General features: G+C 35.2%; 1 protein-coding gene across 1 annotated transcript in view; it reads left to right on the top strand.

The window, feature by feature from the left end:
• Positions 1-2,795: 2,795 nt before the first annotated feature.
• The window catches only part of LOC149080193 (cuticlin-1-like), a 69,529-nt gene continuing 59,507 nt past the window's right edge, over positions 2,796-12,817 (top strand). The window contains exons 1-2 of the mRNA XM_089239237.1: positions 2,796-3,005; positions 9,149-9,207. Of these exons, the coding sequence (XP_089095363.1) occupies positions 9,175-9,207 (33 nt within the window). The 5' untranslated portion in view covers positions 2,796-3,005; positions 9,149-9,174. The remainder of the gene's footprint in view (positions 3,006-9,148; positions 9,208-12,817) is intronic.

The following is a 12,817-nucleotide window of genomic DNA, read 5'->3' as shown; positions in this document are numbered from 1 at the left end:
AATTAGTTATGAATGAAATTATTAAATGAAAAGAGTTATGAATGTCAGGGTTCCTTTAAATGTAGCTACATCCCGTAATACCAAGGTCTTTTCTAATTTGGCCGTATATGCAGAAGGTTATAATTTCCATCAGTTAAATCTTATTAATACGAAATCTAATACCAGAATCACAGTAGACATGGTCAATGCTGTTTTTGAATTCGTGTTGATTGCTCACCTACGCAGAAGGAAAAAGTGTTGTCATAATTTTGAACTCTTCGGCATTTTAATCCTGAAAAAAATTGGAACAACTGAGGCATATAAACGCAAATATAAATATATTTCACCGAGTTTCAGGGGATCCATCAACTACAGCTGAAGTTATTGGTGAAGCCAACTTAACAAAATATTTCATAGACGGATGACTCATCACAAGATGTCAAGGAAACAGACATTTTCCTGGGAATTATGCCGAAGTGAACTCGGAAAGAAAAGTCATCTAGGATCCACCGGGATTCGAGGTCAGGTCCTCATGTATACTGGGAAAGCATGCTACCATCTACACCACTGGAGACACAGCCCTGCCTTCCTTATTTCACGCACTGTGGCGTGAGGCGCTGAAGTAGAGGCATTAGTAGTTCCTCTTAACTTCAGCAAATGGCCTCTAGGTGGGACGGTAGAGATAGACAGACGGCTTTTTTCTCAGCCCAAGTTTACCCGGCATAATACAATGTAACTTCGGTTAACGAGCTTAATTCGTTCCGTCAACGTGCTCGTTATTCGAATCAAACTTTCCCATAGGAAATAATAAAAAATCGGATCATTCGCTCTACAATTATTCATTCACATAAAAATGACCAATAAAACAGCATTCATACAAAAATTGACACGTTTTTAAGACAAATAAAATTTAATTGGTCGAATGGTCGACGCGTTTCGGCTCTACAATGGAGAGCCGTCATCAGGACCTCGTGGTCAGAATTCACACAAATGTATCGTGGAGGGGTGATGTTTATGTCTGGTCGTCCGGAGAGTTCGCCTTTGTATTTGCTGCGTCCGAGTGGTATTTGGATGCGAATTGGGGCGCCATCAGTGCCGTCTTAAGGCATGGGTCCACCCGGGCACGGCCCGGGCGCCTCGCAAAAATAGGATCCGGTTAAGATTTTAGAAAATTTGCCTGGTAGGGCCTCAGAAAAATCTTTGGCCCGGGGGCCCATGATGCTCTTAAGACGGCCCTGGGCGCCATCTGCTGCAAAGTGTTGAAAATTCTCTCTTGACTGAGGTTAATAAAGCCTGTCCAATCTGACGAAACAGGTGGCGTGTTTATCCTTCCATCATTAACGGGGAAATCCTGGCATGTTCTGATGAAGTATCCCTCGAGAAAATTCAGTTCGGAATGATGTGTTGCTTTTTTAAAAACAGACGCTTTATCAAAATCAAAATTATGTGAAAGTTGCCAACAGTATTGGGCAATAGCCGAACTATTTGTCTGTCCCTTCTCAACATGCTTTCGGTGTTCGAGAACAGAATATTCAAATTTCTCCTAGTTTGGCCAATATGCCCCATTTTCGCAATTCTTGCATGGGATGAAGTAGATACCAGATTCTTTAGAGGGTGAGATAGGACCTTTGAGTTGGGAAAAGGTGAGCTTATTTGTTGGCTGGAATATTGTATGGAAGTCGAATTTCTTTAAGATAGATGATCATGAAACTATATCATCAACCAGACATGCACCACGAACTTGCTCCCAGCTGACTCAAAAAAGTTTTCTAATACTGTCGTTCTTCCATTCGATTCTTCAAGTTTCTGGATCGCATCTATGTTAAAGAAATTCGACTTCCATACAATATTCCAGCCAACAAATAAACTTACCTCTTCCCAACTCAAAGAGCCTATCTCACCCTCCAAAGAATCTGGTATCTACTTCATCCCATGCAAGAATTGCGAAAATAGGTATATTGGCCAAACTAGGAGAAATCTGAATATTCGAGTTCTCGAACACCGAAAGCATGTTGAGAAGGGACAGACAAATAGTACGGCTATTTGTCTAGAACATAGTTTTCCAAACTTTTTTGTTCCATCTCATCCCCTTCTTCAGAAATTTTTCTCTCTCATCGCCCCCCAACTCAAACAAGCCCATGGAATCCAATGGTATAACCGTAGCTTCCATCGCCCCCCTGGACTATTCCATCGCCAGCTTTGGGAAACACTGGTCTAGAATAGCCTAGGACCGCAAGGGGGCCATATTGCCTCTAGGTTGAGAACCACTGGTGTAGATGGTAACATGTTTGCCCGGTATGCAAGAGGGCCTGGGTTTGAATCCCGGCAAAGATCAGATGATTTTTCTTTCCAAGTCACCTCGGCATAATACCCAGAAAATATCCATTTACTTGAAATATTTTTTTAAAATGTAATATTTCATCAATTTTTTTTATAAATATTAACATAATATATAAATTTCATGATAAAATAACGGCTAAAATTAATTCTGGTTGTTTAATCCCGGTTTCTGGTTGTTTTTGATGAAAGAATCTAGTTTGGTAATTTTTTTGGCTGTTGGCAATACTGAAAGCAGGCATGATTAGTGAGGAAGATATGAAAAGTACGTTAAAACCAAACATGAAGAATCGGATTCAACAAAAAGACAAGACGCTTTAAAAAAACGCAATAAAAAGACAGATTGAAAATTAAGAAATATTAAAAATGAAAAGGAAGGAAAAGAAAAAGTTGGGTAGGACCTTCTCGGGGTTTAGTCCACGTGACTTGGTTCGTGGGTTGTATAAAACGAGAACGGCCGTGAGCGAGGTCAGCTTAACAGAACAAGTTTCGACTTCTAACAGGAGTAAGTTGGGCAGGTGAGCCCATTTCGAACCGGCTTTGCTGCTGCTGCTGCTACGGTGTTGCAGTCGGCTAGTCCTCAGTGTGTGCCGAAATCAGGACATAAGTTGTGTGCCCCGCAGAAGTTGTGTTTGTGTGGCCTCCGATTTCTTCTACTGTTTCCGATTTCTGTCTCTTTTTTTTCACTGGTAAGTTTCAAAATATTGTTTCGACATCTTTTGTTTTTACATTTCAAATATTCTCGCTAAACAAAGCCGATTAAAAGTCTCTTTAAAACCGTTTACTTCACATTTCCGGTATCTTTAGATAGCTCGTTCCGATTATAAGATGTTTACATATGCGATCGTTGCTAACATTGGTTGGACGGCATAGTTATATAGTTGTATAAACTTTCTTTCCTCGAAATTTGGTTCAGTACAAAATAAATAAAAAATTAAAGTACGTAATATTGAATAATTAAAATAAATAATTAATAGATAAAATTATTACCAAATTTATTTTTATTTTTATCCATGGTTACTGATTAATAATCGTGAATTTCACCAGATATATAAATAATCAGTGGTTATTTATCTGGTGAAATTCACGCATAAACTTGAAAAAATTTCAACATTCTAAGTATGTAAAAAGAATATGTGTCATTAGTGATTAACATAAGTCATGATTTCAAATACTGTATATTATTAATTGCCAGCGATGCCATTTCGATGTAATATGTTTCAATAAAATTTGAGAAAAAACATTGACCATGGTATAGTCATGGTATAAATCAATTTCTTTTGTAAAAGAAAGCAATTTGTTAATTTAAAAAACCGCACTATCGCTGAGGTGATTGGAGCAGCAATCACTTTCATATTACGAGAATAATTTATTATTTTCCATTAATTTTCAAAATTTTTATTACCTTGTGAAAACGTTATTTTAATATAAAAGGCCCAGTTTAAAAAGGTAACAACTCAAAATTCCAGGTTTTGAGATAATCTAACATTTTGAAGATTCACTTTGGATGGAACTGAATGGGAATCTTTCAACTCAGATTTAATTACAGTAGGAAAACATATAAGCAGAATAGGGAGTTGTTGCTGTTTTGGAATATATAGAGGCATATTCCACCGTTTTCATGATGTGCACAACTTAAAAATTAAATTTTCTGAGTTGTCGCCTTTTTGAGCTGGGCTGTCGATATAAAAACTATAAAAATAGTTTCAACGGTGCATATTTTTTTAATCTGAAAGTTTCCCTCAGTTGTTTGTACGATAGTAAATATATAGGTAAATACGTACGTTTTTTTAGTGAAGCGAGAATGCGTTTAAACATATCGAAAAATTACACGTGGGTTTGAATATGTCTAACACAATCGGAAAAATATAACGCCATTAAATGGAATATACGGCTTAAATTATGTTCGTAGGTCGTAAAACAAGGCGGAGGTTCGAATCGGTTGTATAACAATGACTAATATATTGAAACGAATTCTGTTGAGGTAGGTGAGGTATGTAGAGAAGTTTTTCATAAGTAAAAAGCATGTGATTTGTTATTGTTGTTTAAATTATGAATAAGTGGAACGTATCACACAGATGAAATTATAGGGGGGGGGGGAGAAGCTCAAACTATTAATTCCCTCATTATTTTCTTCATAGGACACGATTTTAATGTTCTTTTTATACAAACATGAACGAAGATTCGATTAATTCCACCCACAGTGGCACCATGATTATGCATCGTATAATTTCGTGTTTTTCCCCCTTCTACTTCGTTTGAAAATGAAGCAATTTCAAATCTGAAGACGAACGTGATATCTGTGAGTAGGTGGGCGTCTCAACGCGTTGTAGAGAATGATGAAAGATAGAAAGAAAAAGAAAACGTCTTGTCGCAAGTTCTAACAATATTTGCTGTTCTGACAAGAAAAGCCTTAATAGTCCTTACCAACCAGTTCAGATCTCACTGATCTTCTTCCTCTCATTTATAATTCAACATCTTACTTCCCCATTCGTTGTTGAGAATAAAAAAAAGGTAAAAAAAAGAAAGAAAAAGAATCAAATATTGTAATCACTAAACACTAAAAAAAAGTATGGCTCTCCAGCGTGCGATGAACCGAATTTCTGGTTATCATCTCATTCTTGTATTTTCACACGCTCAAATACGAATACAAATCAAGCTTTTATACAAGTTCCTAAAATCATTCTATCTACATCGGAAAAAGTGTAGTCTAATGTAATGTATTACAGAGCAGTATGAAGAATTCAAACACAAAATCCAAGCGGCAATAGACAACTGCCCAACAAGTTGACTGAAAAAAAAAATTAAACGATATAATTAAAAATATAGATGTCCATAGTATCAAAATACGGAAAAAAAATTAAGAACTTTAACAAGGATTTTTAAAAAACGTTATGAAATAAAAATACACTGCACATAAAAATATGGTTGTCATTCATCTAATCATGAATGTCTTCTTGATTTCTCCCAACATGAATATTATGCAGTCGAACTTGGTTAATTCAAAGTCCAAAAAGTCACACTGGGAAAAAGTTCGAATTATTCAATTAATCTACCCTGGATCTGTAAAATGACTACAAATTGCAACTTAATACAAATACAAATACAAAGGCAACCACAGGCAAAATGCCCAACGAGGTGGCTGAAAAAATTATGCCCATAAAAATACTGATGCCAAATATAACCAAAATACACAATATAAAAGCATATACAGTCGGAATCATGTTATAACGAACTCCAAGAGACCGGAGAAATCACTTTACGAATCCTTTATAACGAAATTTCATTATAAAGGAATTCCAGGTTTTTGCATTGTTCCTATGTAAACTTATCTGGGGGATTGGGAAAGTGTTCGCTAAAACGATATTTTCGCTATAACGGTATTCGTTAAAACGGGATTCAACTGTATTACAGAAAAAATAATAACAATTAATAATACACTGCCCATAAAAAAGACTATGGTTGTCTTATCTAAGTATGGATAGCTTCTCGATTTAACCCACTATGTCTATCGTACAACAATGGTGTTAAAATTCACGACCCCCGGAGGTAATCTATTCCATTTATTAACAACCCTATTATAGAAAAACTCCTTGCGACACCACAACCTGGAATTGTCCCTTACTAAACGATACTGGTGTTACCTTGTCGAAGCAGTTGATTGAGGATGTATTAATAACTCATGGTCCATCTCCTATTCATATAAGATAATAATGCATATAGAGATGTCCTCTATATGCATGAGGACAGCATCACTGCAGAATATCTTGACCATGCTAAAAGCCTGATTAACGGGAACAGTTCATGGTCATCTGTTACGAAACTGTTTTCCAAATTTTGTTTATCATTTTAATGGTATCAAGAGGATCTTTTTCTCGGCCACCTCGTTGGGCATTTTGCCTGTTGTGGCGTTGTATTTGTATTTGTATATTACAAGTTTTTTACTTCCCGATACTTTCCACACTCTCATTAACGATGAATAGATTCAGATTTTGAATGGTACACCTTGGTCCATAGATTGAACAACATAATCGGTATTAAATGGTACACATTCTCGATGCACTTCCACTGAACAAAGTTAAAATAGGCATTAACTTATCAAAGAAAGAGTAGAGTAAAACAAAATTTTTTCAAACTTTTATTTGTCTTTAAAGATTTGTTTTTTAACAACTTGGCCGAGAAAAGCAGTCTTACTTGTAGAATTTTTCGAAACTAAATTTGTTCTTGCAAAAATGGTTTTTTCCCTTGAACTTCGAATTATCCAAAATATTCGAAAAAAATTTGAATTAAACAAGAAATTTCAACATTAAATCAGATAGAAAACTCCAAGGGAGTTAGTGAGAGTTTGAATTATTCAAAATTCGAAAAATTAACTAAGTTACACTGTATTTCCTTCGAAAGTGACGATTGTGGGGAATTTTAAGACAACAGATGGTAAGCTGTTCCATGTACTCACATCCTTGTTTGAAAAACTCTCTGCGACACATTAACCTGGAATTGTCCCTAATTAAATGATTCTAACTTTGCCTTGTCGCATGGGGTAAAGATACGAGGGGGGGAGGATGCCCCCAATCTCGTGTCAATGACGGAGCAGACTGATCTAATGTTGTATGCATATATATGAACTGACATCATCATCATCGTACCCCCACCCCAGCCTTTCAAGTCTATCTCCGCCTATGCCTTGTCGAAGCACTTGATTGATTGTATTAATATCTGGTTCATCATATCATTCCCATTAAAAAATCTTAAATATTTCAACCACATCTTCCCGACACCTACGCTGTTTTAAAGAAAACATACTCAAAGAAATCTAGTCTTTCTTCATAGATCAAGCCCTGCGTACCAAATAGTGTCCTCGTGACTCTTCTCTGCACTCCCTCCCTTAACCAAGTTTATATTTTCTGAAAAGATATGATTTCCAAAACCATACGGGATACTCTAGGCCAGGATGAACTAAGAAATGGGAAAAATGGAAGGATGATTTTAGGAGACTTACATTCACGAAAAGAGCAAAATTGTACGTAAAATGCAATTGTGCATTAATTTAAATAAATAAAACAGTACTGAGAGTGAACATTACGAGGAAAAAGATAAATACCGTTTTGTGTGTGAGAAAAAATTTTGCTTAAATTGAAAAATATACATAGAGAGACAATTATTTCTCTGGTACAAAAGATCTGATATAAGGCTGTGAGTTATTTATTTAAAAAAAATCTAGCCGTTAGTGTAAATATGAAATTTAGCATCTATTAAGGAAATTTAAATAAGCAAAAAAGAAATAAATAAACTGAGAAAGAGAGTGTGTTGTGTGTGTTAATGAGCAAAAATTTTATGCAGCACGATTAAAAGTGAAAGAAGTTTTTAAAATTCAAATATTCAGTGGAACCTTGATAACTCGACTACCCAAAAGTATCGATGAACATGTCGACTTACGCGGATGTCACGTTAGCGAGGTTTCATTTAATCTCGCCCTCACAATTTTTAAATATCCTTTATGCACGTACGTGTACTTATAGCTACAAATGCAAACACAAAGGCCACAACAGGCAAATCGCCCAACGAGTTGGCTGAAAAAAGAAGCCCATAAAAATATGGATAACACAAATATATAATATTGACAATTCCATTCCATTATTTATAAATTAACAAAAAAAATCAATTGTTTGCAGTTTTCTATGAAATGTTTCCAAATAATCTCGAATTAACATAAACATAGAAAAACGTAGTGAAAAAACATAGCGTATCTCGAAATATCTTTTAAGGTACTGAGCAGTTTTCGAAAATAAGGAAAACTTTAATTTTTTTTTCAACTTGAAAATTTCGACATAGCTTACTCAACTGTCACTCGCAAAAAAATTGCAGACATCATTCACGGATCTTTCATACCTATCTGTGATTTTTATAGTCTCCAGGTCAAGTTTTCCGGTTCCAAACAGCGGGAAGTTACCCTATTCTAAGGTGTGAGAAGTAGAATCTTCGATCACGAAAAAGTGTCGAAATGCACTTCATCGGAGCAATATCACAAAAATTTATTAACTGGCCAACGCATTAACAATTAAAAAAACATTAGATGTGATAACACAGTACGAATCGTAATCAATTTAAGCGGGGTTTAGCCATCTTGCGTAGAGTTAGAGAGGTTTCTTCCCATTGAATTACGTATTGTGCCAACCACGGAAATAATAAATGTCACGTTTTACCGAGGTAGTCAAGTTATCGAATCGAGGTCTTACTGTAATAGCTGAATCTTGAAAAATTTGAAAATTGGCGTAATTATGTTATATTCCAAAGCAATTTTTATTTGATTCGCATTTTTCAGTATGATAAAAGTGAAATATACTTTGTTCAAGACAATTTAATTTCAATTGTTGGCTTTCTTTCCTATGAACTGTAATGTTTCCAATCCACTACTTCACCTCTATACTCCTTAAATACTATCAAATCAAAACTGTAAATATGTATAATTAATTTTTAACAATAATGGCTTTTTACTACTAAAAAGAAAAGTAATAGATTTCATTTATTTTTTAATTTTTTACGCGAAACTGTCAAACAGATGGCTTATGATTGAATGAGTCACACTTTTGAGAAATCCCATCAACTTTCAAGTTTTACTGTTTATTTTTTTTTATAAATGAAACGAAAGCAGAACGGACCGATGCATGCCGGGAGAAAGGATCAGGGTCAGCCTGCTCTCACAAAAAACTGGCTTAAGTTTTCTATTCTTCGTGCATTGCTTAATAACACATTTGTCATTTGTGGCACGTGAGTTGGTATCTCAAGCTATAGACTGACCTGTTTTTTTGTCCTTCTCTCTTTTTATTTGAAGCTTGCTCTTCTATCCTTGCTCCGAAAATGGCGAATCTTCTGCTGATCCTCACAATATCGGTAAGTGCATTCTCTAAATATTTTATAACCGAGAAAAACACTTGATTTATTGTTGCTTGTACCTAAACATCTTGCAGTATGGCGTGGATAATACTGATAGTAAGATTTATTTTTTTCTATCTATAGATATTTTTTGCATTTTTGAGGCAAAAAAAATTTTTTTATTCGTCATCAACTTAAGATAATTAGACCAATGTAAGATGAGCCAAAACCAAAAGGTAAGTTCTTCAAAGACGGGTGAGAATTCTTGGTTAAGAATCGGTCTGGAAATCAGAGAAATTTTGTGAGATTCTTGTAGAATAAATTATTAACAACTGGGGGGGGGGGGGGAAGAGAACAAAGATGGCGAAAGACAGCGAGGAAAAAATAAGTTTTTTTACCTCTGTGTCCATAGTTTCATAGTTTTCTTACAGAATAAAAAACAAATAATTAAGTAATATTTCCAATTACTTCATGGAATAGAACTGAGTCAATATTTATATGCATTTCACTGTAATTATACCGTGTATCAGGATGAAATGCTATATTCTAATTACGAAAGGGAAAGAAGTAAGCACCCGATATGCCTTACATCTGACAACTGAAAGGGGTTTGAAGATCGATTAGAAATAATTTGATTTGATGGTAGGATTCATGAAAGCAATCGTTGTTCATTTGTCAGACTAAAAAGGAAAAGGTGTATTGAACTGGTGGACGCTCTTTCAAGCTTCAATGAAAAGTTTCATCAGACGATCTCCGAGCGAATTGTTCTAGGAGTCAGTTTGACAGTTGGTAATCGCTCTTCACAGGTAACATAACAAGGCAACGGAGGATACGAAGCACGATAAACAATGAAAAGAAAGAAGTACGCGTTTTTTTTCTGTTACTTTTGCAACTTATTGGTGACGAATGATGGCCCAGGGCAAAAGAGTTACTACCGGGTCCAAAACGTTCCAGACTTCATGAAGAAAATGATGGTTCCGCCAGTATAATCGTTAAATAGATTGCTAGAGAATACTAAAAGCTCACTTTCTTCTTACCACACCTTATTCCGTGTTATTTCAGCTTCAGGGTGAAGAAGAAAATGACTTATGCTAATGGAGAATAAACACACTCTGGAAGGGTAACGGCAACTTGATTTCGTTTTTCTAGTAAACTTCACGGTGCAAACAGGTAAATAGGGAAAAAAAAAAAGCCATTGTTTCACTGGTGCGGAAGATGTGATGAAAAAAAAGAGAAAAAAATTCTTCCTATTCGTCTTGGACATCAGCAAAATAATCAGGTTTTTTTTTCTTTTAATATTCACTTTGAGATCATTTCTCTCGTGTGCTTACAAAAAATGTCTTTCTTTGACCAAAATAAACTTTTTCAGAAATTTATAAAAAAAGTTACAAAATAAGTATTATGTGTGGTACTGAATTGCGGTTTAGTGACTCTGAACGTTTAGAAAGAAATAATTACAGTAAAACTCATTTTAAACTCATTTATAAAAAAAAAATTAAAACTCACTTTAAAACTCATTATCTTTTTTAAAATTTCTGCTCAAAATATTTTTGTTTGAAATTTTTTTGAATAAATAATTTAGATTTTATTATTAGGGTATTATTTTTCTTGTAAGGACCAAGTTTTCAATCGATTGAATTGATCATAAAGGGATAAATGATAGAGAATTCGATAAGTGAGAAAAAAATCATCATTTATAATGTGCACTTTCGAATCAGCAAAATCTTCGCCTGTCGCTTTTTTTTATAATCACATGATGTGCAGCCGGGAAAGGGAATAGATAGGAGAAAATTATAAAGAGAGATGGAACGCAATTCATGCTCTTCTACGTCGAACTAAGCCGAGGGCACTTTAACGTGGCCGCACATTCACTGTATAACTACCGCTTATGTAAGAGTATTAAGAAGGAGTTGTTGACCGGAAGTGTCAATGGTCAACACCGCATTCTGTAAGTTGCCGTTTCATTGACTTCTTGCGTGAGAGACAGCAGTTTTCTTGTCTTATCTCTTTCCATAAACCCTTCGATTATTTATACCATCCTCGGTTTCATGTCTTGCTTCTTTCATCGCATGGGAATAATGATATGTAACTGCAGGCAAATCCAAAATCTAAAAGCTGATTTTAAACGATTATGATCAGAAATTCGTACCAAAAGAAAAAAGATTCATTCCTATTTTCTCTTCCTTTTAAATTAACGGGAATTGGTTGATTCAAATTCTTTTAATATCAAAAAGGAAATATCGAACGTTTTCCACATAATGAAAACGTCACAACATAATTACGTCCATACAAAAAAGAATACCAATTCAATGAGTTGTAACTGAAAACTTTTATAGATACAGTGGTGCCTCGGCTTACGAATTTTTCTGCTAACAAATATTTTTTTTCGTGATTTTTCTGCCTCTTTAATCATCACCATAATTACTGTCACTCGAGCCCGAATAACTCATGTTCACCTCAGAATCTTTTTTCCAGGTGTACTTCCACTTTCTTTTTCTGAAAGTTGTTGAATCATTTCATGTAAAATAAAAGATTGGGCTTATAGAAAATGCATTGAAAAAAAAAGCTTATTTTTTCAGAGCACGCGTTCTTTCAGTGCGAGACTCATAGCATCAAACTGAACATTCTAGGAGCTTATCTTTTCCACCTGCATGTATAAGACACAGAAATGGGCTGATTAAATCACAAATGGATGGGGACACCTACGAATCCGAACTGGGTTATGTCAACGCCAGCTTTAGTCTGCTAAAGTTGGTTGTGTATATATAGTGTAAAATAAAAAGATCTACAGTTCTCATCTTGTAAATTCTCATTTATCCGATTTTGAAGCTGTTCAGTTTAGCCTTCGGCAGTATTTGTCTTTGTTATAATGGTCCTTGGTGTTAAATGAAACTTTTCTTCAAATTTTTGGACGTTTCTGGAATGAATTAAACGATTTTCCATAGAAACCTATGAGAAATCGCATTTCAGCTAACGAACGTGATTCCGGAAAGAATTATCTCAGTTAGCCGAGGTATCACTGTACAGTATACCTTGGTATATTTAATTGCAAAGACAATTCAAGTACGGATGCGTAATCGATATATATGTACCAATTTAAAATTTACAATCACTGTATCAAATTATACTTATAAAATTTTTAATTTTATTAAGATGCTGATAGACTACATTAATTTTTTTAGGAAAACATAATTTTCGCACGTGCAGATCCAAACCGCTGTCACTAAACTTGAAAAATGTACTGATAAATAATAAAACTTTGATCAGTTAACTCTGATTAAATAAGTAACACGCTAGGGCGCGGTAGCCCGGTCGATAAGATGCTCGCCTAAAGTACCAAAGGATGTTTAGAGGTGTCGCGAGTTCGATACCCAGTTCGTCCTTGTCAGAAAACTTTCCTGACACAGGGGTACAACAAAAAACGGCGACTTGACCGCAGCAAAAATTGCTACTGCAGGGAGTCCCCCATCGAGGGGTTAGCGCACCAACCTCTCGATGAGTATGAAAAACAAGCCTGCCGTTCGGAATCGGCAATAAATCGTAGGTCCCGGTCTAATTAGCCCTCGTGTGCAGAAAATGACCGTAGTGCGACAAAAATGATCAAATGAGTAACACGCTATTCTAATAT

The sequence above is a fragment of the Pholcus phalangioides genome, unplaced genomic scaffold (genome assembly GCF_987345545.1).
Source record: "Pholcus phalangioides strain wild (caught in Gottingen) unplaced genomic scaffold, Ppha-v1.0 ptg000011l_1, whole genome shotgun sequence".
In the NCBI taxonomy this organism is placed as follows: Eukaryota; Metazoa; Arthropoda; class Arachnida; order Araneae; family Pholcidae; genus Pholcus; species Pholcus phalangioides.
This window is presented reverse-complemented; position numbering and strand designations above follow the sequence as displayed.